Source organism: Lycium barbarum, chromosome 6, assembly GCF_019175385.1.
Source record: "Lycium barbarum isolate Lr01 chromosome 6, ASM1917538v2, whole genome shotgun sequence".
NCBI lineage: Eukaryota > Viridiplantae > Streptophyta > Magnoliopsida > Solanales > Solanaceae > Lycium > Lycium barbarum.
Genome location: NC_083342.1, coordinates 90,105,237 through 90,131,035, shown reverse-complemented (window position 1 = coordinate 90,131,035; position 25,799 = coordinate 90,105,237). Strand labels below are relative to the sequence as shown.

The 25,799-nt window shown below is 34.2% G+C and overlaps 2 protein-coding genes across 3 annotated transcripts; one reads left to right on the top strand and one right to left on the bottom strand.

The window, feature by feature from the left end:
* The first annotated feature begins 11,354 nt into the window (after window positions 1-11,354).
* LOC132644775 (probable xyloglucan endotransglucosylase/hydrolase protein 26) lies at window positions 11,355-13,305 on the top strand. The gene is made up of 4 exons (XM_060361378.1): window positions 11,355-11,819; window positions 12,166-12,266; window positions 12,404-12,597; window positions 12,721-13,305. Exons 1-4 carry the CDS (start codon window positions 11,645-11,647, stop codon window positions 13,127-13,129), a joined length of 879 nt encoding a protein of 292 aa, XP_060217361.1. The 5' UTR covers window positions 11,355-11,644; the 3' UTR covers window positions 13,130-13,305.
* An 11-nt stretch (window positions 13,306-13,316) lies between these two features.
* On the bottom strand, window positions 13,317-21,415 carry LOC132644774 (cytochrome b5 domain-containing protein RLF). Of its 2 annotated transcripts, none has more exons than XM_060361377.1 (6): window positions 21,184-21,415; window positions 18,653-18,746; window positions 18,139-18,532; window positions 16,478-16,612; window positions 14,537-14,587; window positions 13,317-13,698 (listed from the first exon to the last, which is right to left on the bottom strand). In XM_060361377.1, exons 2-6 carry the CDS (start codon window positions 18,683-18,685, stop codon window positions 13,622-13,624), a joined length of 690 nt encoding a protein of 229 aa, XP_060217360.1. In that variant the 5' UTR covers window positions 18,686-18,746; window positions 21,184-21,415; the 3' UTR covers window positions 13,317-13,621. The 2 variants fall into 2 exon arrangements, with proteins under 2 accessions (XP_060217360.1, XP_060217359.1); XM_060361376.1 differs by having other exon boundaries at window positions 18,653-18,737; window positions 21,184-21,414.
* Window positions 21,416-25,799: the final 4,384 nt, after the last annotated feature.

The window sequence follows — 25,799 nt, the reverse complement described above, 5'->3', positions numbered from 1 at the left end:
TTAGCGTTAACTCCGCTACGAGTATATATATATATATATATATATATATATATATATATATATATATATATATATTGATCACTAAATATGATTGATTTCCATTGTTTGTCACTAAATATGGGTGAATCAAGTAGTTCACACCAATTCACTCTAATGATCACTCCGTTTAGTGCGTATTGGACTTAGTTGATCATCTATCCTGACCCAAAACACCATTAAATTGCTTAAGTAGATGTATTGATCAATAAATATGGTTGATTTCCATTGTTTATCACTAAATATGGGTGAATCAAGTAGTTTACATCAATTCACTCAAATGATCACTCTGTTTAGTGCGTATTTGAATTAGTTAATCATCTATCCTGACCCAAAACACCATCAAATTGCTTAAGTATATATATTGATCAATAAATATGGTTGATTTCCATTGTTTATCACTAAAGATGGGTCAAGTAGTTCACATCGATTCACTCCAATGATCACTCCGTTTAGTGCGTATTGAACTTAGTTGATCATCTATCCTAACCCAAAACACCATCAAATTGCTTAAGTATATATATAGATCAATAAATATGGTTGATTTCCTTTGTTTATCACTAAATATGGTTGATTTCCATTGTTTATCACTAAATATGGTTGATTCCCTTTATTGATCACTAAATATGGGTGAACCAAGTAGTATATGTTGCAGCAAGTGTAGTATCTGTTGGAACAACTGTAGTATCCTTTGTAACAATTGTAGTATCTGTTGTAGCAAGTGTAGTACCTGTTGCAACTCAAATTACCATCAAATTGATTAAGTATTATATATTGATCACTACTTATTATTGATTTCCTTTGTTTATCACTAAATATCATTGATTCTCTTTGTTGATCACTAAATATGGGTGAATCAAGTAGCATTCATTGCAGCAACTGTAATATCTGTTGCAACAAGTGTAGTATTTGTTGCAGCAAATTACATAGTTTTTGAACAAGTCCTTACTCTTGTTGGATAAAACACAACAAATTACCCACTTTCTGTAACAAGTCACCCCACTTGTTGGAAAAACCCCAACTTGTAACTTAGATGCTGCAACAAGGCCTGTCAGTTGTTGCAACAGATTGCTTATTTGCTGGAAATCTTTTAGCAGTTGGATAAAACACAAGTTACTAGTTGTTGCAACAAGTCGTGTTACTTGTTTGATAAAACCCAACAAGTTACAGAGCTGTTGCTACAGATTCATTACTTGTTGAAAACTGTTCAGCAATTTATTAACAACAATACACACATTTGTGATTTGAACACGATCAACGTATCATATAAACCAAGTTCACAAGCACCAAGAACAGAAATTACCATTCTAAAAAGAATAACATTAAAATGTCATAAAGTTTCAACAAATAACTATTATTACAACACAGTGCAATCAACAACTATGGAGCATTTCGGCTTGGACAACAACTACAAATCTGTTGGATATTTTCTACAAACAGAACCAAATAACTGAAGCTATGTCCAACAGATTTGTAGTTGTTGGAACAGATTGTCTACTTGTTGCCACAAGTGTAGAACTTGTTGCAACAACTATAAATCTATTGGATATCTTCTATAAACAGAACCAGATAAATACCAGGACAAGAACAAAAAAAACCATCTATTGGATATCTTTTCCTAAACCCTGAACCATACCAGGACAACAACAGAAAAAACATCTATTTCACTACAAACACACTACAACAACAACCTGAATTTTGTCCAAACTTTTCCTAAACCCCAAAAAATATCAAAAAAATAAATAAATTCAATATTCTTTTTGAGTGGGGGAGGGGGTGGTGAAAAAAAAAACTTTTCAAAACTTTTTTTTTTAAACAAACATTTTTTTTGAAGAGTGGGGGATGCTGGGTGCAAAAAGCCAAAAAGAAAAAATTTTCAAAACTTAATTTAAAAAAGCATTTTTTTTTGGGTGAGGAGAGGGGGGGGGGTTAGTGAGGGGTGGGAGGAGGAGGGGGGGCTGGTGAATTTGTTTTAAAAAAATATCAATTTCTTTTTAATTTTCTTGGGGGGTGGAAGGGGGAGGGATGGGAAGAGGAGTGGAGGCTGGTAAGAAAAAATCAAAACTTTTTTTAGATTTGTTTTGGGGGGGGGGGGTGGTTGGTGAGGCGTGGGGGGGAGGGTGGTTGGTGAGGCGTGGGGGGAGGGTTGCGAGGAGGAGGAGGACGAGGGGAGTGAAAAAATAAATTAAAAAAATCAAAGTTTTTTTTTTTTGGGGGGGGGGGGGGGTGGAGGTAGTGAGGAGGAGCGGGGGCTGGTGAAAAAAACAAAAAAAATATCAAAACTTTTTTAAAAATTCTTTGGGGGGTGGTGGGGGTGGGGGGAGGGTTATGAGGAGAAGGAGGATGAGGATAAAGAAAATCAAAAAATTATAAAGATTTTTTTGGAGCGTGGGGGGAGGGTTGTGAGGAGGAGGAGGAGGAGGGGGGTGAAAAAAAAAATTATTTTTTTGGGTGGCGGGTGGGGGTGGGGGTTGGGAGGAGGAGGGGGTGAAAAAATAAATAAAGAAAATAAAAAAAAATGGCGGGGGGCGGGGTGGGGGGTGGGGGGTGGGGGTGGGGGTGGGGGGGTGGGGGGCGGGGGATGGTGAGGGGCGTGGGGGGCATGGGGTCGGAGGCGGGGTCTGGGCGAGGGTGTGTCAAAGTATTAAAAATAAAACTTGCGTGCAAAGTGTTAAAAATAAAGTTGAGGGTCAAAGTGTCAAAATGAAAACTTTTCGGCAACTTCAAAACCCCTTAATCAATAATAGAAAATTATCACCTCCACCTAATAGTTAAAACTTGAGTCACCTCTTCTAAAATAAAAAACTAAAAGAGTCACCAATAATTAAATGCCCCAGCTTTTATTGTAATCTTTCATCCTCTTATATTACAATTTACGGACTAACGACTAAAGCTTTTATTGAAATCTTTCATCCTCTTATATTACAATTTACGGTTACTTTTGAGCTGATTTCCAAATATTTGAAGACTTTTTCAAAATATGAATTGATTAAGCCTCATAAGTGAAGAATTATAAACAAATTGAGACAAAGGTTGTATTTCTATAATATAACAAAGTCCCCCTATTTCCATTATAATCCCTTAAAAGTATCAGTTTAATAGTTTTGGTCTGTTAAATTTGGCAAAAATTGAGTACTTTTAATTTCTGTCAGATATTTGATAAACTTTGATTGTTAAGTTTAGGTGGAAGTCATTTTTCTCATTTTTAAGGAACTTTTTTTCTTAGAAAAAATGTTTTCTGAAAATTTTGACCAATCGAACATGAGAAAATATCTCTAGTTTGTAACTCATCCCTCGCGCCCCGCCCCCTAAATATATCTATCTATCTATCTATCTATCTACCTATCTATGGTACATGAGGATTCGTGTAGAGGGAAATAACGTATAATGGTACTCATAAAGCCTGATGACATATGCAGATTCAAATCTGGAGGTTACGGGCCACACTGTTTTGAACATAGATGTGTTGCTATTTTCAAGGTCAAATTTGGATAAATATTTAGTCGATTTTATCAACTTTGACTTAGGTTCAGGTATTTTTCTTCTCGATTTAGATAGACAATGAATCAAAGAAAAAAAATGAAATAATTAGGACAACTTGACACAAAAGAAAACCCACTTGGCATAATTATTTATATTTATATATACTTTACACTCTATATAACAAACAGAATATAAAGAACCGAACAATTTCACATACATAATTTCAGTAATAAAGACTATTTTGATAGCCATAAGAGTGATCTGGAGGAGATCTCTCGACAAATATTTAGTGCACATTTCGATCAACTCTCCGTCATCTTTCTTTGGCTGACCAGACATGTATTTCCACGGTACTCGTTTTTCTAATTATAAAGAGTGGCTAAGTGATCCAACTCACATTGGGCCTATGTCCAGGTTTTTTGGCCAAAAGTAGGCCAAGAAATATTAAATGGGAAAAGTACGTGTGACCACCAAAAAAAGCCCCATTTTGACCAAATGACCCCAAATAGCTATTAGGCCCAAAATAAACACAAGCTCTAGCCAAAACCTAAAATATTACTGTACCTTCTCTCTCCCACTTTTCCCTAGCCATCGCTGACGATAGCCAAAACCTAAAATGAAGGGGCGGACACTTGAAGGAACCCCAGCATCAATGATTGAAATGGTGATACATAAAAGAGTTAACGACAAAAATCCCGAATCAGCTAATATTCTCCGGATCTCTCTCCATATCTCTTTACAATATATATACCTACACATAATTATTCCTTCATTCAAATTTAGGCCTTTGATATTCATGCACAATTGAAGATTCTCCCATTTTTTCCTTCGATTTTTCCAGTTCGACACTTTGTCTGTTCAATTATCTGTAAAATTTAGCTTTTATGCTAATCTAAATTTTGGTAACTCGAAAATTAGAAGAATAGATTAACATCTTGCTCAGTATGTCGATCATATATAAGAATTTGGAGTTGTAACTGAAGAAAAGTTGCCTATGGCGCCATGGTTTTTCGGTCGGTATAAGCGAGCGGCCATAGTTTCCAGTTTAGGGTCTTTTGATTCACATACGAATTATGCAACAGTGTTCCTTCATTTTTTCTGGCGATCTCCATTTTTTCTCCTATAATACTTGCCGCTGTAAATATGTGTAAATAGTGTATAATATGCGTATCATTAGTGTGTACACATTATTATACTATTATACGTTGATTTTACATTTATTATGCACAACTTATACCACAATGATGTATTTTCTATCATATACTGTAGGGATACATATTCTATAAGATAATGATATAATTTCTATATGTATGATACATTTTTTCTATACATATAGAGTAGTGATACATATTCTATACAATAATGATACAATTTATGTATGTATGACACATTTTCTATACATATTCAGTAGTGATACACATACAACAATGATACAATTTTCATATATACATATGCTGGAATTAGTTGAAAAATGACTAGAATTATTTTGAAAAGGCTAAAACATGACTTTTAAGATTCCTGGGCCACCGGGTGCCAATAGTTCCACCTGGATGCTCATATTTGTCCTTTTTAGTGAAGTAGGCAGGGGTTTCCGAGGAATATAAATAACCTTTGATTGTTTTCCCAGATTTGACGAATATCTTGAATAACTAGTGATTACAAACGAAGTTATATGTGAGAATCTCAATTCACAATAACATCAAAGGTAAAAAAAAAAGGGGGGGGGGGGGGGGGGGGGGAATTCCAGTCTAGTTTTCACGTTGTCCTTAATTGCGACATGATCTATCTTGTTACTCCCTCCAGTTCAAAAAGAGTGTCCATTTAATCTTTATTTTTTGGTTCAAAAAGAGTGTCCACTTACCAAATCAAGAGAGAATTAATCTTATTTTTTCAATTTTTCCCTTATTAAGTGTTAAGTGACCAAATTCTAGGATAATTTAATCAAATTACCTATTTTTGCTTATGAATTAGTATCTTAAGGGGTGTGTAAATAGCTAAATGGACACTCTATTTAACCGGACGGAGTAATTAAATCTTCAACAAAATTTAAATATCATAGTTTAAACTATTATTTTCATATGAATCCAAATGATTTAGATAATAAGCAGAACAAAGAGTAAGAAAAATTTACTGCTAGAGTTACTGAAATTTTGACTGAGAGCGTAGAAATTCGGGAGAAGAGAAAAAAAAAATGTTGGACGAAGGAAAATCAACAAAAATTTAGTTAAAACTTTAAAAACTAAGGTATCAGATTGCTGGTCTTAATAAATAGAAAAAAGACATCATTTAACCCTTGAACTTGACACGAAAACTCACTTTAGCAACTAAATTTAAGTTGTATTTATATACCCCTTTACCAACTTTCATTTCAATTATTTTCCACCCTAAAACAATAATACCACTCTCACAATGTGAGGTGTATTACACTCACGCCACGTCATTGCCACGTCGTTGCCACATCATTGCCATGTCAAAATTATCAACACTTCATTTTTTCTTTTTCTTTTATTATTTTTTCTCTTTCTCTTTCTTCTTCTTTCTCCTCATCCTTACCCTACTTTTAGCAATCACTACGCCGCTGCTACCGCCGCCGCCACCACTGCAAAAAAAATCATTATTATTATCAGTCCAAATTGGACGAACTGCCCTTCAAAAAAAAATCATCACTATCATCTTTAACCCACACCCACCACCACCACCATCATCTCCCCACCAAATTTCATCAAATTCCTTCTCAAATTAGTCTCACTTACACTCAAATTCGTCCAAATTGATTGTTTTGATTGTTATTGTTGGCCATCATTAGTTTGGACGAAATGCCCTTAAAAGAAAAAAAAATCACCACCACCATCTTTAACCCACATTCACAACCACCACCATCATCTCCCCCAACAAATTTCATCCAACTCCTTCTCAAATTAGTCCCACTTACATTTAAGTTCATCCAAATTGGTTGTTATTGTTGGCCATTATTAGTATTATTATTAGCAAACCCATTTCTTCCATAACCATTATTCCATAACTTTATTTTTGAAAGAAAACAAAAATCAAAATCAAGAAACTAAAAAATGGTGAAAATGAAAAGAAAAGAATGATGAGAATATAGAGAGAAAGAGGGATTTGTGAAGAAGAAGAAGGAGAAAGGTGGTGGGGGCGGGGCTGCGGGGTGGGGTGGGGGTTGTGAAGAAGAAGAAGGTGGTGGGAGCGGGGCTGTGGGGTGAAGAAGAAGAAGAAGAAGGTGGTGGGGGCGGGGCTGTGGCGGGGGCCGGGCTGTGGCAGGGGGGGCTGTGGAGTGGGAGGGGATTGTGAAGAAGATGGTTTTTATTTTTATTTTATTTTTTAATTGTATAATGTTTATTTTATTTTTTAATTGTATAACCTTTATTTTATTTTTTAATTTATAATAATATATATATATATATATATATATATATATGAGTGGGTCCACTTTTTTTATTTTTCACTCTCTTAATTGTTTTTTTTTTGTTTTTTTTTCCCACGTTAGCATTTGGGGTGGAAAATAATTGAAATGAAAGTTGTTAAGGGGGGTATATAAATACAATTTAAGTTTAGTTGCTAAAGTGAGTTTTCGTGCCAAGTTCAAGAGTTAAATGATGTCTTTCCTCTAATAAATAAAATATGTTAGTGAAATTAAACTGTATAGCTCCAATTGCTTCATAGATGATGCTTCTGACTTTTACCCAGGAATGAACCATTTTTTGCAAAAGGAACAAAAACTCAACATTCTATAATTTTTGTGTTATTGTGGTACTTAATTAAAGTATAAAATGAAAAATTAAAAATTCATAGGGCCTATGTCTCGAGCTTTACGCCTCGCCCAATACTTACTAAGTAAAACACTACGCCTCGCCCCTTTTAAATAAAACACTATGCCTAGAGCCTTTTAAAACACTGTGTACAATTTCTATGACTTTACCAAACATGCATCTACAATTGGAATGCTATTTTTATCGATTTGAATTAATTTTCTAGAATGTTAGGATCGACATGGCAAGGTCATGTGAAAGCTAAGGAATCAATCATTAAACAAAAGATAAATCAACAACAAAGATATATATATATATATAAAAGTAAAGATCAATTATGATGACTATTTTGTTCTTCCTTCAAAAAGAAAATTTAAATATGATAACAAAATCAGGGCAAACACTTAACTCTGTTTGGTTGATTGTTACCTACAGTTTCATAATGTTATCGCATATTGTATTGTATTATTTTCTACTATGTTGTTTTAATGAATATAACATTTGGATAGATTGTATCATTTTTCGTCATTACATAATATCACACATCGGCAATTTGAAAGATAAACCTATAAGAAAAGTATATTACGAGGTAGAGCTACTATAAAAGGGTAGGATAAAAGATAGAATATGATTATTAGAAAATAGGTAAAGACAAAATGAAAGAGGGGGGGGGGGGGGGGGGGGGGGAGATGAAGGTAACGATGCGATCACACTAAATCGGTCGTTACACAAAATGAGACTTTTCGTCATTAAGTATCGATGAATTTAACAATACGAGAAACAAAAATCAAGTAACAATGAAAACGACCATTGTATTTAAACTAACAATACAATATAATTGATAAAAACCATCCAAACAGAGTGTAATACTCCCCTTGTGTGGAAACACTATAAATCCTCCTAAAATGGGAGGAAAAAAAAAAGAAAAAAAATAAAATAAAATAAAAAATAAATAAATAATACTCCCCTTGTGAAATTCCAATCTTTTTTCTTTTCTTGGAGGAAGGAGTTGTTGACTTTAAACTATTAATATTCATTTTATTCATATGAAATTAAATGATGACTTTTCACATTCCAAGTTCAACGATATTATTAAAAAGAAAACTCTGGTTTTATTTAGCAACTCCAAAATCAAATGCAAGGTGCAGCTGTAGCTTCTCAATACATTCAAGAAACTTTGCTTAACAAACAAAATGAAATAAACACTGAAGGTTTGTTTAAAAGAAAACCTAAATTTTCTTCCATATTTTACAGGGAAAGATATCTGGTTTTACTTATTTAGACAAAAAACGTTTTTTAGAAAAATGAAAGGAAAATAACCTTATACTTTTTATTTTTTTTATTTTATCACAACGTTTTCTCAAGTACTATTGAGCTCATTACTTTGACTTCATAGCCGGCCATCCCCAACTCAAAAATAAGTCTTAAGCACGTAATTTATTAAATCATTAACCTCTGGCTTCCATATTCTTTCAACAATTTACCTTAAATATTCTCTTTCGATGTAACACTCTTCTAGAATAATCATTTTGTATTCGAATTAACTAATTCCACTAATCTAGCTAGCTACTAAGAATTTCTTTATTTTTAAAATTCGAATCTCAAATCTAGCTGTATTTTTTTTGGACATAATTCATTTGAGTCCAGAGCCTAAATGGCATAAATTTGCCACAAAAAAATCAAAAGGGGTTGCCCTTTCCAGAATAAACCAAAAGGAGTTTATCGTGGAGGGGGCAACGTTTTACAAAAAAAAAAAAAAATTGTCAGATCGGAATTAAAAAAAAAAAATTGTCAGATCGGAATTAAAAAAAAAAAATACATTTGTCAAGTAAAACGTTGGCTGGCCAACGTTTTACAAAATAAGATTTTGCAAAAACGTTGGTCACCCAACATTTAACAAACTAAAGTTTTTTTTTTTTTTTAATTTTTAAGATGAGGTACCTTTTGATTTTTCCCTTTTAAAATTTCAGTGAAGCTTTTTTTTTTAATTCAAACATACACCACAAGTCATATAATAATTAACTCAAACAAATATTCTAACTCTAACCTTTCATATAATAATTTAAAATGCGTTTTCTAATATGTGAACATAAAAAAAAACTAAAAATATAAGTTAAATAAACGTCACACATTATCTGAATAGTAAATGTTAAATAATTTTTTTTTTATTTTTTTGTTTGTTTTTGTTTATGAAGATGAGGTACCTTTTGATTTTTCCCTTTTAAAATTTCAGTGAAGCTTTTTTTTAATTCAAACATACACCACAAGTCATATAATAATTAACTCAAACAAATATTCTAACTCTAACCTTTCATACAATAATTAAAAATGCGTTTTCTAATATGTGAATATAAAAATAATAATACTAAAAATAGAAGTTAAATAAACGTCACACATTATTGGAATAGTAAATGTTAAATTAAATACGTAATTAAACACCACAAGACATATTATATATTTATTATAATAAATAAAACAACATATTCTTGAAAGATTGCATAAGGAAACAACGATCGTACAACTTAGGAAAAAACATAAAAACCAACAAGCAACAACAACTACTGATTTCTGTCGGGGCAGCGTGCAAGCAAACAGGTCATAACAAGAATCGCTGCCCCGATAGAAATCAATAGTTGCTTGTTAGTTTTTATGTTTTTTCCTAAGTTGTACGATCGTTGTTTCCTTATGTAATCTTCCAAGAATATGTTATTGTCTTTATTATAATAAATATATAATATGTCTTGTGGTGTTTAATTACGTATTTAATTTAACATTTACTATTCAGATAATGTGTGACGTTTATTTAACTTATATTTTTAGTTTTTTTTTTATGTTCACATATTAGAAAACGCATTTTAAATTATTGCATGAAAGGTTAGAGTTAGAATATTTGTTTGAGTTAATTATTATATGACTTGTGGTGTATGTTTGAATTAAAAAAAAGCTTCACTGAAATTTTAAAAGGGAAAAATCAAAAGATACCTCATCTTAAAAAAAAAAAAAAAAACTTTAGTTTGTAAAATGTCGGGTGACCAACGTTTTTGCAAAATCTGATTTTGTAAAACGTTGGTTGACAATTTTTTTTTTTTAATTCCGATCTGACAATTTTTTTTTGTGTAAAACGTTGCCCCCTCCACGATAAATCCCTTTTGGTTTATTGTGGAAAGGGCAACCCCTTTTGGATTTTTTGTGGCAAATTTATGTCATTTAGGCTCCGGACTCTAATTCATTTTGTGTGTGAAATATACCAGACTCGATCGGATCAAGAAAAGAAGGTAGTAATTGATTGATGGTCAATGTAAAACTAGTGTAACTATGAGAATCCACTGAATATCGAGCATGAATATAAAAGATCGATGGAGCGAATCCCAACTAGCTGATGGTAGTATCCCTTCGATGCATAGTTCTTCGCTACAATTTTCCTTGAATTTTAGTGGGTATATATTCTTGGACGAGGCAATCTTTTTTTTCTTTTTCTTTTCTTATGATGATTTGTGTCCGAACCAACTTGCACCCATCTTGACCAATAGATCTTTCTCCACCAGGACAAGTACCAGATAACTCTGGCAAGTGTTTTTCACGGCCTAGTTTGAGAATTGAACCCAAATTCTATAGTTCTCCATTTTATTAACCACTAGACCACACTTTGTTTGCAAGACTAGGCTGTGGCGGATGGAGCATTATAATTTGGGGTTCAATTGAAATCCAAACTTTTGATGTGGTGTACAAATTTATATGTAAAAATTTACTAAATTTACAATAAATAGTAAATATGAACCCATAACTTTAGAAATATAATGGCTCAATGTTAAAAAATTAAAAAGGTTCAACCCCAAGAGTTTAAATCGTAGTTCTGCCTCATCTGAGACTAGGCAATCTTTTAACCATTGAATAGATATTTATTTATCTTTTAATATATCTTACTACCCTCCTTCCTTTTGCTATGGTTGTTGAGAAACGAAACACCGTACATGAATCCACATTGGTTTGCAAATTTGTACCTAACAGTATCGAATTATAGACTCAGTCTGAGACTCTACATGCATACTGTGATTGCTTGTTCTGTTTCGTTATGTTTTTGAGTATGTATTTCTTTTGTTTCTAAGTTGACTTTGAGATCAATATAATTTGCCAAATCAAAGACAATTAGCTGTCTATTCACTACATACATGTATTTGTGTCTTATACAAATTTGTACCTAACAATATCGAATTAAAGACTCAGTCTGATACTCTACATGCTCAAAGGTATTGTTTTCAGCAAGACATTGTTTCATTAGGACCCTATATAACGTGTCACATCCCAAGAACAAAAACACACAATTTCCAGTATTAGACTAAAGAAACAAGGGAACTTCCATGGTCAAAATGGCAAGTTCTCAAGTTCTTTCCTTGGCTTTGTTTACCTCAGCTATTGCATTTCATTTGGTTGTGGCCAATGGTATGTTCTCAGACCACATGTACATTAACTGGGGTGCTCATCACTCTTGGATGCATGGCGATGATCTGCAGCTCGTCCTTGATAAATCCTCAGGCAAGACTTCATTTTCTGTTCTCATATATAAACATGTCTACTTTTTTTATTTTCAACGGTAGTGTTAGAGCCGAGCAAGCTTGCATACGCCTCCACTATTTCACCCGGTTCCTGCTACTACGCACCACAAAGTCTCATTTTCATTTCTCATATATAAACATGTTGATCTTTCAAGCTTTCTTGATCACTACGTTATGCAAGCAAAAATATACACTATATGATTTCGCAATTGAAGGACTATATCTAATTTCTAGTTAAAGATTGCAAGATCAAGATCTCCTTCCATCCACTACAGATTTTTTGGTATTTCACCAAACAACTAGTGCTATTGATTCCATTTTTTCAGGTTCTGGTGTGCAATCAAAAGGAACATTTCTATTCGGAAGCATAGAAGCACTGATCAAATTGGTACCTGGTAACTCTGCTGGAACTGTCACAGCATACTATGTAAGTAGCGTACACATAACCAAACTCCTTGTGCTCTCACTTATAAAGACAAACAAAATTATTATGGTTAGTAAATCTTGAAGGGACAGTAGAACTGTACAGAAAAACAATCTGATTTCTGTTTATTGATTCCACAGCTATCTTCCACTGGTGACAAGCACGACGAGATCGACTTTGAGTTTTTGGGGAATGTATCAGGGCAGCCCTATATTATTCACACTAACATTTTCACACAAGGCGTAGGAAACAGAGAACAGCAATTCTATCCATGGTTTGATCCAGCTACAGATTACCATAACTACACCATTCACTGGAATCCCACTGCAGTTGTGTAAGTTGTTCAATTATTGTTCCTCTAAAAAGGAACTCAAGACCTCTGCCTGCTTTGATACCATGTAAAAGTATTTGTTTGATTATTTCTTCAACTCATTGTTTAACAACCATTATATGTCAGATGGTACGTCGATAGCATACCAATCAGAGTGTTCAGGAACTATCAGAGCCAGGGAATTGGCTATCCAAATGCACAAGGAATGGGAGTTTACTCGAGCCTTTGGAATGCAGATAATTGGGCAACTAGAGGCGGCCTTGATAAGATTGACTGGAACAGTGCTCCATTCATTGCTAAATACCGCAATTATAGGCCAAGGGCTTGCTTCTGGAATGGACCCGTTAGCATCACTCAATGCGCTGTTGCGTCACTAAACAACTGGTATACCTCTCCTCAATACAGTCAACTCAGCTATGATAAACAAGGTCAGATGGCCTGGATCAGGAATAATTACATGATTTATGACTACTGCAAAGACGCTAAGCGCTTCAACGGACAGTTTCCCAGTGAATGTTTTAAGCCTCAGTACTGATAACGGCAGCGATTTCTTATTCTGTTTCTGCAAAAAGTTGAGATGTTTTTTAATTCATATTTCATTTCCATTTTTACTGAAAAATTAAGCCCGATTCTTTTTGAGTGAATGTTCTTAAGTGTCGTTGACCGTGAAACTTCTGTATTACTGGACCATTACATATATTAAAAAAAGTGTTGATGATAAATTTAATGGAAAGTTCAGTATATTGATTCTTTTTGGAAGAACCTCACACATATTTCCATGATTTTTAAATTATGTCTTTCTGGTAATGATCTAAATATCTTGAGTGAATAGCCTCAATTTACAATACCAAAACAGTTGTTGCAACAAAGTAAGCGCAACACTAAATTGAAATCAATTTCAGGACAATGAACAGGAGAACTCCTCGTGCTAATACAGAGAAAATTTGATTTATTTAAGATCAATCTTCTTGTAGTGACAATGCTCATCTGATACAGTTGTTTCTCGGACCAATGAAACAAGGATTCTTCATTTGCTGTCATCCAAAATGCCCACAAGACATTTCTCCAACATAAATTCAGCATTAACCCAGGCATGGTATTTGTCTGAACCAACTGTTAGGGATTGCAAAATTTGATGAAACAAAAAAAAAAAAAAAATTCAAATTCTAGGCAAGGAATACTAATTTGGCAAACTCTTAACGCTAGAAAGTTCTTTGCTCTGCCATTCATCAGTGATCAGACACATATAAGCAAATATATCCGTACAGCCTTTGATCTTGGCTCATAATTTTAGGGCAAATATCATCCTATGACAATTGTTAATCACTTTTTCCGAGCAACTCAACTATTCCCAGGCAGTCTATCCAACCCACAAGGCACAGGTCACCAAGTTAAATCATGCCAACTAATGTTGGAGCACATGGGATCATACCCAAGTCTTGTAACTATGATTCACAAGTCTCTGCAGGGTCAGATAACTTTAGCAAACTATGGTACGAAAGGATTTGTGTAGAGGGGAATAACTCATAAATGGTACTCCCTCCGTCCCAATTTAAGTGTTTTAGTTTGACTAGGCACGGAGTTTAAGAAATAAAGAGAGACTTTTGAATCTTGTGGTTATAAATTTGCCATTTAAAATGTTTGAATTGTCAACTTACTAAATAGAGAAAGAGGCACTCTTTTTGGGACACATTAAAAAATAAAGTAAGACACTTAAATTGGGACGGTGGGAGTACTCATAAAGCCTGACGTCAGTTCGCTGATAGATAAGGAGCTCCATCAGCAATGGCAGAAGAGGATCCACTTTTCATGTATAGCCAATCCAAAGAACTAGTAATCGTGAATAGATTCGATATATAGATCCTGTTAAATTTTAGTTGAATCTAGTACAGTTATATGAGTTTTATCAACTACGAAAACAGCAAGAACTATTTGAGGATACTAAACAATGCCGTGCAATCTTTTCCTACGGCCTTCATCAGCATGTCAACACCTGAAAAAGAGAAGGTACGCAAGCTAGTCAAAATGACATTCATAACTAAATACCAAATTAAATTTTTCCCTTCGTTATAGCTAAAGTGATCTACTGAATGCATGACAAGTCGGATAACAAAAACACGCAGAAATTCTGATGCAAGAGACAAACAACAGCGCAGAGAATAGACAAGTATCTTAGAATGCAAGCAAATTACAAGAGGTGTAACACGGGAAAGGAATAAGGAACTTCTTATGTATGCTTCTGTTCAAAGCAACAGTAAAATTTTGAAAGTGAAATTGTCACATCAATTGATTTCACAGTTGTGCAACTTCAGCAACAGCTACTTTATAATCAGAATTTTTCCATCTTTTAGAAATACCATGATAGTTTATCAGTTAACAACTTATCACTTGAACAGATAGGTCAAAATATTAAATGAAATCAAAACCACTGTCATGTCACATATAACAGTAATATTGACTTGGAATTTCAAGTTCTTAACCATTCTGGAACCTCTACTAGCAGTCTCGTATATCACCAAATCCACACACACGCCTTTTTTGCTATACATAAACGGAAGTTGAACTGTAAAGAATCATGAGGATGCCAGCTACTAAGAAGTCCAATTTCCAGGCTTTAGAAGGAATGCTATTTAAGAGGCTCACTTGAGCCTCCAAAAGTCCACAATCTGTCCCCAGCCCCTGATAATTCCCAAAGAAAAAGCAAATGCTTTAACAGACAATGCCTTCCGGAATGAGGATATATGGAAATCAGGAAACAATTAGGTCAGAAATAATTATCCCAGTGGTTCTCTGATAATGTTTACAGAAGAGATTCCCAAGGCAAACCATAAGCTAAACAAAATTGGGTGAGGAAGGTGCCAGAGGATGTGTACTTTTTCAGATGAAGTAAATATGCTGGTTTCCTAGGTCCGCCTTTAACACAACATACATCTAATGTGGCAATTCTATCATTTACTGCTTACTAAGAGCAACATTTAGCATATGAATTAGGTCCATAAACCTCATGCCACCCTCCACCATCCCATCCCTTCCGTATCCTCTTTCATAAAAGCAGGGAATGAGAAGAAGCCACCCTCACGGTCAAGTCAGGCATGATGATTTACATGGACCAGAGCTTGATCAAAGATATACATGGACCAAAGATCAGATCTTCAAAAACCCTCCCCTTGATATATTTTTCGAACTTCAAACAAATATTTTCCAAACACTTGTGGTTAGAGTCAAATTGTAACAAGTACGTTTGTTTTTACATATTCACATTAACTAATCTAACCATACATATTCACATTAACTAATCTAACCATCTTCTTGCCACGACACTTTATTCTCAAGGTAAAAGGTACATATCTTTGAAGTGAAAACTAAAAAACTACAATCGCAATAGAAAATTGATGTGAAAGGCTATACGTGTACATGGGCTAAGGTCATCGCATCAGATTACCTTCAAGCCAAATCAAGATAATATAAAAGGGACGGCCAAGAAAAGATTTGGCCTTTGCATCATGAAGGAATATATATGAAAGATATGACTATCATTGTACTTCTGTGATATCAACAGTAGTAGTACTTGCTACATGGAGTAGTACTATTGACGCCTTTCTTGAAGTATAGTTCAACTCAAATCATATACTATGAAGCAAAAAAGAATCAGCATGCAAACTCACACTCTTAACTGTATGTGACTAAGTTACACAAGCTGGCAAACTCACACTCTTAACCAACACCAAGTATATTGTGGAGAAACAAACTATTGAGATTGGAATGAATCTTTCACAACATGTGGTACAACAAGGTATAGTAGAAAGCCATGCCGAAAGATGGGACACGAAATGATTTCCATAACGGATTAATGAGATAGAGCAAAGCAAGATTTGATCCGTACCTCCTGGGTGAAACTTCATGTATGGTGTTATATTGTAGACATGGCCTTTAAGAACAGTCCACATTGCATCTGCATTTTGGTGTTGCTTAACTTCATTCATTGATATAAGTCTCCTATTGGACTGTCCTTTCAATCCTGAACAATATATACATGAAGACTGGAATAAGAAGCACAAGAAAGAGAAGTTCAACAGGAGGAAGCCAACCAAGTGACTGACAATTATGAGAACTTACTTAAAATAAGGATTTAGGTCATAAAGAAGTTTTCCCAATTCATATTACGTAGGATACAAACTTCCTGGCATACAAGGATTTGCATGATCTCTTCAGTTGTTTACTCTACTTCTCTTATGGGAGAGAAATTTTTAGTCGTATGGTAGACCAGCCATAGTTGTGAGTACAATAAACTTTTAATCTTGGTTCAGTGCACTCAAGGCATCTGAAGATTGATTCCAAGGATATATAAAATGAAAGTTAACTGCCGAGTAAGCTGCAATATACCGAGCTTTACAATTCCATGTTCTGGAGTAATAGCTACTTCCCATTTCCCACTAAAGACTGTTTTAGATCTCAAATGATACAGGCTCAACTTTACTTGTAATAAAACAGTAACATGTATTACCTTTTATAATATCATGCATCATGGAACCTCATCCCACACACTGTAGCTGTAGGATAGGAAATTGTCTAGAGTTTGTACATGAAATACAATTTTCATATCACATGACTTTTAAGAGAACCTCTGTTTAAAGGACCCTTAATTTTACCCTAAAAGACAAACTATTTAGCATTGGAATGACATGGGCCAAAAATAAAGTAGCATGGGTTTAGAGTATTCATATAGCTTATGCAACTAGCTAAAATAGAGGCATAATAGAGTCAATTGATTGATTGATATCACATGATCTTCTCAAGTAGTTCTTTCATTACAAAAAGCCTCTTACACCAAAGGTTTGGTATTTCCTAAAATGGCCTGTAAGATTCCTAACCAACCCCGGTATCAGATTCGGGGTTCAAATCTTTCCTTTCAAAAGTTACGCAAGATTGCATGCGAAGCCTGGTAAATAGGCCTAACAAGGACGGGGTGCATCAAAAAGTTTTCTGGCCCATTATTGGAGGATTTTTGGGCTCTGATACCATTCACGCTAAGAAAGGACACAAGGTCCTACTTCGCTCTCGGTCACCCAGGAGTATTTACCCTTGCAAGGTGGTCCTTGCTGATTCACACAGTATTCCACGTGCCCCATGCTACTTGGGTTAGAGCCTATCCAGTATTAGACCAGAAACTCACATATCCACTCCTTACCTTGTGTTACCTAATAGATTTAATGTGTCAAGTTTAGTTGATGTATTAACTACTTTAATTAACAAAAGAAAGTACAAAAGTGTCTAGCCATAGCAACAAAATTGTGTTGTTGTAACTGATATAGAATAATGCAAGCCAATAATACTTCTCTGTTATTCTAGAAAGCATTCCACGTACGAAGTACTATACTTATACGTCTATTGACTATAACCTGCGTAAAGATTGCAGAAAAAAGCCAAAAAGGCGCACTTAGAAATGCATTTACACCCTATTTCTCTTCTATCCTTATCAATATGATTGAAAGAATGACAAATTTCACACTAAAGAGTGGAAGATTTACACCAAGAGATTTGTACCTGCAAGGTCAGGATGTGTTCTTGCAAGCTTAAGCCAGTCCATCTGGCTATAACCCTTCTCAAAGGGAACCTTGGCTCGAGCTGCAAGCTTCCTAGCAGGCTTTATCTGTTTCTGAGAAGTTGGGACAGAAGATCCATCGTCTCTTGATGCCACTTGACCAGATGTTCCGCTCACTTGCTTGCCTGGAGATGTGTCTATAACAGTGAAAGACAAAGAACCAACTGTTTCCTGCTTCTTTGTGGTAGCATCGCTGCCCAATTTACCTTCCACTGGTGCACCATTACTTTGACCAGAACCAGCATCATTTGAGGGCTCATCTTTTATTCTAATTTCACTAATATCTTGAGCAAATTTCTTTGCATCCACGTAATCTTGATTATCAGGTTCACCAACCTAAATAGGCGAATTGATCATTCAGGTTCAACTGATAAAACAGAAATTTAAAAAGGTATACGACTTCATTTTCAAGCATGAACGCCTCATATGTCCTTCATTACGAGGCATGGCACTTACCTGACAAAACGTGAAATCATCATCATTAGCCATTGCTAGCTCAGCTGAGCAATGATACCAACCAAAAAGGTCCTCTCCAAGTAATCTGGTGAAACTAAAAAAGCTATGTCAGATTAATTTTGTCCTAGACAGTATTCAATCACGAAATATAAGGTACCATCATGAACGCCAAAGTAGTGTTTGAAAATCGCGGTGAAATTATAAAAATAGGAGATGTTGCATCGTTTTTATCTGTTTATTACATTAAGGGGTCGTTTGGTAGGAGGTGTACGAGAAAATAATATTGGTAATCTGATATTAGCTTTCGGTATTATTTAATCACTTGTTTGGTAGTGTTTTCAATCTATGTATAAATAATACATGTATTAGTTATATGCCCTATATTCTTATACATAGTAAATAAGTAAACCATGACATTAACAATATCAGTACTATTCCTATTCTAATACACCCTATTCAATACCATTCCTATTCTAATACACCCTATTCAATACCATTCCTATTCTAATACACCCTATTCATTTAATACAATAAACCAAACAGTCGATAAAACACAATGCCAGCATAATTAATCCCAGCATTACCGATACACCCTATTCAATACTTATTCATATACACCCTACCAGACGACCCCTTGTTTCTACCAATAAAAAACATGACAAACTACCCAATAGAAGATAAATAATATAATCAATTTAGAGATACCAACATCAGAAAAAATATAATTCAAGCTGCTCAACATCACACTAAAAATTAAGAAAGTATTAAAATAGTAAGAATACAAGAAAAGAACGTAAATCAGAGTACTAACTGTTTACATCGATAACCTTGACTAAAAAATTGTTTGATCAATAACGAAGGTCAGTTCCTCTTCCTTTTTCCATTTATGGCTGATTGACTTCAAAGATAAAAAGAACTGAGAGGTTCTATTTTGTCATAGTTCTCATTCATTACACAAGACTACATCATTCTTCTAAAATTGTAAAATTGTAGTTAAAAGGCACAGTATTAAGAAGTAGTGTCCCATTACAGTAGAGTGAGGGCCCCATATAGCTGACATTAGTATTTGTATTTGAAAACTGAAAGGGTAAATCTTAGGTTAGTGTTAGCCACTTGTTCCAAATATGTCGCTGGCAAGCTCGAACACAACTAATAACAAAACCTAAAACTCGGGGTACACACTTCCTAGTAAGAGCCCGTTTGGATTGGCTTATAAGTTGCTTATAAGCTGTTTTCAGCTTTTTTTAGTGTTTGGCTGACCAGATTAAAGCTATTTTGTGCTTAAAATAAGCCCAAAAAATTAATTGGGCCTGTTTGGCTTAGCTTGTCTAAAGCAGCTTATAAGCTGAAAACAACTTATAAGCCAAAAAAAAAATAAGTTGGGCTACCCCAACTTATTTTTTTTTTTCGGCTAATAAACTATTTCCAGCTTATAAGCTGCTTTTTTTAAGCCCATCCAAACAGGCTCTAAATCAATGATGTGTAGTGCACAATTGACAATTAGCAGTTATATCTGACATTGGTCTCATGTGTAAGAATCACATCTAACTGAAACTGCTAAAACAACCCACCCCAAGAAAAGATAATAAAAATTTACTAAAGGTTGCCTTTTTAACTAGACTACAAGTTCAACTACCGCAATTTTACAACTCTGTTTTAAAAAAGGGAAGGAACCAAACTAGATTCAAAGTAAATGTGTTATTAAACTAGGCTCACAGCTAAGTTTCAAATTGAATCTGTTTCACTGAACAGATAATATTTTAGATAACATTTTTCTCTCTTTATGGGATAATTCTTTGGATAACCAATTGAACGACACCAACCAACAAAGTTTATCAATTTTCTAATTGGTAAGAGCTCAAATCTCATTACTAAGTATTTAGATAAATCAAAAGCACCTACAGTTTAACTCCTGAGCCAAATGGCATGCTAGAAATTTCCACCTACAATTGTACCAGCAAGGAAACCAGAACATACAAAAATTAACTCAAACATCCAACATAACCGTGATCTCCATACCCCGTTTAAGAAGCTGAATGTTCAAACTTTAAAAGCTACTTCTGGAACTCCAGAAAAAGGAAAAGTCACAAGATTGGGGTATTAGCTGATGTGCATAAAGCCCTCATGCTCAACCAAACACAAGTAATCAAGAAAAGGGTCAAAATTTTCACCTATCAAGCAGTTAAAGCTTCAAGAAACTCTACAACACTCATAATATCATATTAGCTGAAATCCATCAAAATCCCCATGCTCACCCCAATTGCCAATAATCAATAAAAGGGTCAACTTTTCACCAATTAATCAAGTATTTAACTTTCAAACAAGTTAAAGAAATTTAAAAATGGTCACAAAATTTGCGACCATCTAGAAGAATCCAACACATATACAATCACAAATAGTTGTCACAGCTATTCAAATTACAAATTCCCAGATAATCAAGAAACTAAACATAGTTAAAAAAAAAAATCCACTATATTGTAATCATCATGAAAGTGAGAATTTTCAACTTTGAAAATGGTATTAATATTCACCTTTTTCTTCTGATCTTGATGGGTTGTTATCCTTTGTTTGCTGCTTATTGGAGCGGACCTTTTTTCCCCTATTAACTGCTACAATGACTAGATGTTCGTTCAAAGATGATGGGCGGACTAGCTACGCTCCGTTCTTGAATTTCTTCTGATTCCTTGTTTTGCTGCATTTATTGTCGTACAATGTGCATAAAGAGGAGTACCACCAACTGCTGCATTTTGATTTTGTTTTGGTAAATTGACATGGTAACCCCTAAACTATTTCTAACATAACAAACTACCCCTTTTCCTTTTTTTTTTTTTTTTTTGTGGCATTTTCTTCCTCCAACTCCTTTGGACTAAGATTGCTCAAAGATTTATTCCCTCCGTTCACTTTTACTTGTCACGTTTTATTTCTTGAGAGTCTATTTGACTAATTTTAGAAGCTAAAATGAATTAGATTAATTCAATATATTTGAAAAGTATATGAAAAATATTGTAAGTTGTAATTCTTCTCATATTAATATGATAATAAAATACATCTTAAATTGTTGGTCAATGTCTATATAGTTTGATTCACGAGAACGAAATGTGACGAGTAAAACTTAACGATAAACTTGGTAAATTTAAGCTATGTAGCCATGACAGAATTGAAGATATTTATTTAATGTTTTTTTAGCGCACAAAAAAAGTCATTCATCTGTATCATTTTACCCCTATAACTTTTTATTGGTGAACTGGAGGGATTTTTTTAAATCACAATAGTTTCTCAATTCATCACACAATCTGCTACAATTCACAAGCACAAATAATTGATAAATATAATTTAAACTTGATTGATTGCTCAAAGTGATATTTTAGTGGAGGACTTGAAATCTTCAATTGATATTCCTATACCTCAATCACATGACATCACTTTTATCAATTGTAAGAACTTGTAAGTTTCTTAATGTATCTTCCATATTAATATGCTCTCTGTCCCAACAAAATTGTAATAGTTACTATTTGGGTAGCCGAAGATTATTTTTTTTAATCATAATTTTTTAAATATTTTGAATTGTTAACTATTACATTATTGCTGCTTATGTTTCTGTGTTGCCGTATTTCTGCCTTACTTGAGCCGAGGGTCTATCAGAAACAGCCTCTCTACCTACCAAGGTAGAGATAAGGTCTGCGTACATTCTACCCTTCCCAGACCCCACTTGCGATATTACACTAGGTCTATTGTTGTTATTCTTCTTGTTATTGTTATATTTTGAATTTTTAACTATTATTACTTATAGTAATTTTTATGTGGTTTCTAAATGTGTAATTTTATTTCAAAACAAATTACAGATGCTATATTCGATTTCGCACAAAACATTAGTGAGTTTGACCCTCGTAATTCGAAACATGGCAATCTTTTTGGGACGGACAGAGTGGTCGAGTAATTTAGGAATTATAACATGTGTTTATGCATTTAGAGTTTGTTTGGAGTCAAAGACACTTTTGCAACGAGCTAATAATTGTGCGGGACATCACATAACTTAGTAGGGATGAATGGCTTGAAAATGAGAAGAACGAAGAAACTTTACTGTGTCTGAACTTAGAGAAGGGTTGTGCGTCTTGCAGCCATATCGTTGCAAAACAACAGAGTTCCAAAAGGCCATGTGAAGGACGCGATAGTTGTGCTCGCTCAAGGTTTGGGAGAGGTTCTCGATTTGCCTTGTGCGATGGTGGTATGTCACAAAGTACCCCTAGCCCAGAAAAGTGCAGATATGAATATTACAGGTCGGGGGAAAGTTTTCATGTTCGTATTTTAACATAACCTTTGAAACTTTTGAAGGGATGTTTTGCCATTGATCTCTTCCAAGTTCCAAGGTAAGTTCCCCATCATTGATTTGTGTTTAAACTGTAAGATTAACACCATAATCACAAGGGAACACTTTTAAATCCATAGATTCCAAGAAAACCAACAAGCTTGAACAAGGGTTTCAACTAAGGCTTTTTCACGAGGTAAGTCCTATAATTCTATCTTGACCCGAGTATCATCAAACTCCCCCTCCCCCCCCCCCCCCCCCCCCCCCTCAATTTTGAACAATAGACATTCTCCCCCCTTTATCCTAATTGACTTTTATAATGCCTATTTTACCCTTACATTATCAACTTTTGTCTTGGTTTTTTTATTTTTTTACTTCTTTTAAATCATGATATTTTTCATTTTTTAATTCATGTAACACATTTTTTATAAAAAATAAATTTTATCTGCTAGGCGAATAAAAAAGGTGAAAAATACTAATTGATTATATAAGTTAATGATGTTCTTTAATAAAATAAATTAACAGAATTAAAAAAAATTAATTTTATTAAAATTAATCAAAACTTTAATATTTATTTATACAAGTAAAAAATTACAGGTGTAACGACCCGCTAGGTCTTTATGGGGACTTTGACCATTTTACCCTTGCTAGTACCTTCCCGAGAATAGAAATGATCTTAATGAGAACTCAAAGAGTTAGAAGTCTAAAAACTGAAACTTGATTGTTTGTTGTTGCGCATTGTTTGACACTTGTTGTATGTTTATTTGGGGGGAGGGGGATAACTTGTTAAATTAGACCTCCGCTGGGAATTCTGAGGCCACAGGTGAGTCCGAAGTGTGTTTTTATGTATATGTGCATGTTTGGATTGCGTCTGTAGGGCCTCGGATTGGTGTTGGGATTTTGGGTGAAAAACTGGGGGAAAACTAGAGTTCACTAGTCGATATGGACTGCTGCAGCGGTGGTTTTACCATTGTAGCGAGTCCGCGTCCGCGGGGTTTAGAGATTAAATGAGGTCCGCCATAGCGAAAGTCGACCGCTGCAGCAGTCGACGGGAGGCAAAAACAATGTTTTATATTCCATATTTCAAATCCATTCCTCACATAACACAAAAAACAGTTCTCAAGAAATATTAAGGCGATTTTTCTAAGGCTAGGGAACCACTCTTCGTCTAGGTAAGTCTCAACCTTTAACTTCATTCATTCCATAATCATCTTAAGTCCCTACATCGTCTAGGGTTCATTAAATGGTGAATTGAAAGGCTAGAACCCTAAAATTTATGAAAACCCTTGAACAATGAATGGGTTTTGATTTTATTGTTGTTTAATCATCTAGGAGTATAGATTATCACTTCCTAGGATGAGAGTTTGATTATTAATGGTAGGAATTGTTGGTTGAGACTTAGGGTTCCAATAAGAATGGAAGCTTTAGCCTAAAAACTGATTGAAAGTGGTTGAATTGATTAGAAAACCATGAATTGATATAGCATGATTGTTGGGATTGATTTTAGGATGAATTCATGCCTAATGATAGTTCACCCATTGAAAAAGAGTAAAAGTAGTGGGGGTTTTCTTCCTCAAATTGCTGTTGTTGAGTAGATGATTCCTTACTTGGGAAAATGAGCTAAAAGGGCTCTTTGAGAGTGGAATGAAGGATGAGGGATTTCTATTTTTTTTCCTTTTCTTTTGTTATAACCATATATAATTATGGAGAAATGGGGTTGAATTAGAATATTTACAAATTTAGGGTTAACAATTAAAAGATCAAAAACTTTTAACAAAACCCCAAAATTCCATCGGTTTTACCCATTTTCAAACGCACCAGTTCTTGCTCTTTCTGTCCCTTCTCTCTTCTCTTCTCTTTTCTTTTCTCCATTCCTTCTCCTTTGTTCGAAAATTGAAGGTAGATCAGCATTACTTTGCCAGCATACAAGTTCACCTTGAAGACAATTTTAATTTCAAGGTAATCTTTTTTTTTATTTTCATGTTTTCCTCTTCTTACCTCAACTCCACATCAAAACATAGTTGACTGGAAAACAAGAATGAAATACCTAGAAAACAGCAAATTTGAGCATGCTTACTCTATTTATTCTATGTTTCTAAGGTGTTTGATAAATTTTCTAAAATAATTGAGTATTGTTAACTGCATCTTTTATTGGTAACCTAAAGATTTCCAGTTGATGTGTAAGCAACTGCATCTTCATTAAACAACATATTGTTGTTTACACATTGAGAAGGAAGTTGCACAAGTTTCATGTATTTAATTCTGAGGAAAATATTAATTTGTTGTATTAGTTATTTTGTAAAAATCTATGGTTGTTTATATATGAAATCTGAATCTACACAGGTTCTATATGTAAACAATCACATACTGTTTTAAAAACTTGTGTTTATTTTATAACTTTGAGAAGTTTATTCGTTTGGTCTATTGTTGACAATTTTACGATGCTTTATGTATGTAGATAAAATGGAAAAGAAAAATCAAAGAATTTATAAAAGAAGGCCTAGAAAAAAGGTTAGGCCAACAGAAGAGGAGTCTTCTCCTGCTAGAGAAGCAGATAGGTTTCCACAAGCTCAGGTAACAGAAGAAATTATCTCATCAGCTCGTGGTTCAGTTACAGAAGAAGAAAGTGCAGAAGATGAGGAATTAATAGATCAGGAAGAAGAAAATGAAAGTGGAAAAGAAAGTGCAGAAAATGAGGAATCAACGCATCAAGAAGAAGAAAATGAAAGTGGAGAAGAAAATGCAGAAGATGAGAAATCAACGGATCAACAAGAAGAAAATGAAAGTGAAGAAGAAACAAATCATGATGTTCTTTTCGAACAAAGAAAAAAAGTATTACAA

What these genes read in the sequence shown, in the direction of transcription:
- LOC132644775 (XM_060361378.1), top strand. Translation starts at nt 11,645, where the DNA reads ATGGTCAAAATGGCAAGTTCTCAAGTTCTTTCCTTGGCTTTGTTTACC. An exon ending in GAACTGTCACAGCATACTAT is followed by an intron (nt 12,267 to 12,403) that starts GTAAGTAGCGTA and finishes TTGATTCCACAG; the next exon opens with CTATCTTCCACTGGTGACAA. An exon ending in TGGAATCCCACTGCAGTTGT is followed by an intron (nt 12,598 to 12,720) that starts GTAAGTTGTTCA and finishes ATTATATGTCAG; the next exon opens with ATGGTACGTCGATAGCATAC.
- LOC132644774 (XM_060361377.1), bottom strand. Translation starts at nt 18,685, where the DNA reads ATGGCTAATGATGATGATTTCACGTTTTGTCAG. An exon ending in ATGATTTCACGTTTTGTCAG is followed by an intron (nt 18,533 to 18,652) that starts GTAAGTGCCATG and finishes TCGCCTATTTAG; the next exon opens with GTTGGTGAACCTGATAATCA. An exon ending in CATGAAGTTTCACCCAGGAG is followed by an intron (nt 14,588 to 16,477) that starts GTACGGATCAAA and finishes TCTCTTTTTCAG; the next exon opens with GTGTTGACATGCTGATGAAG.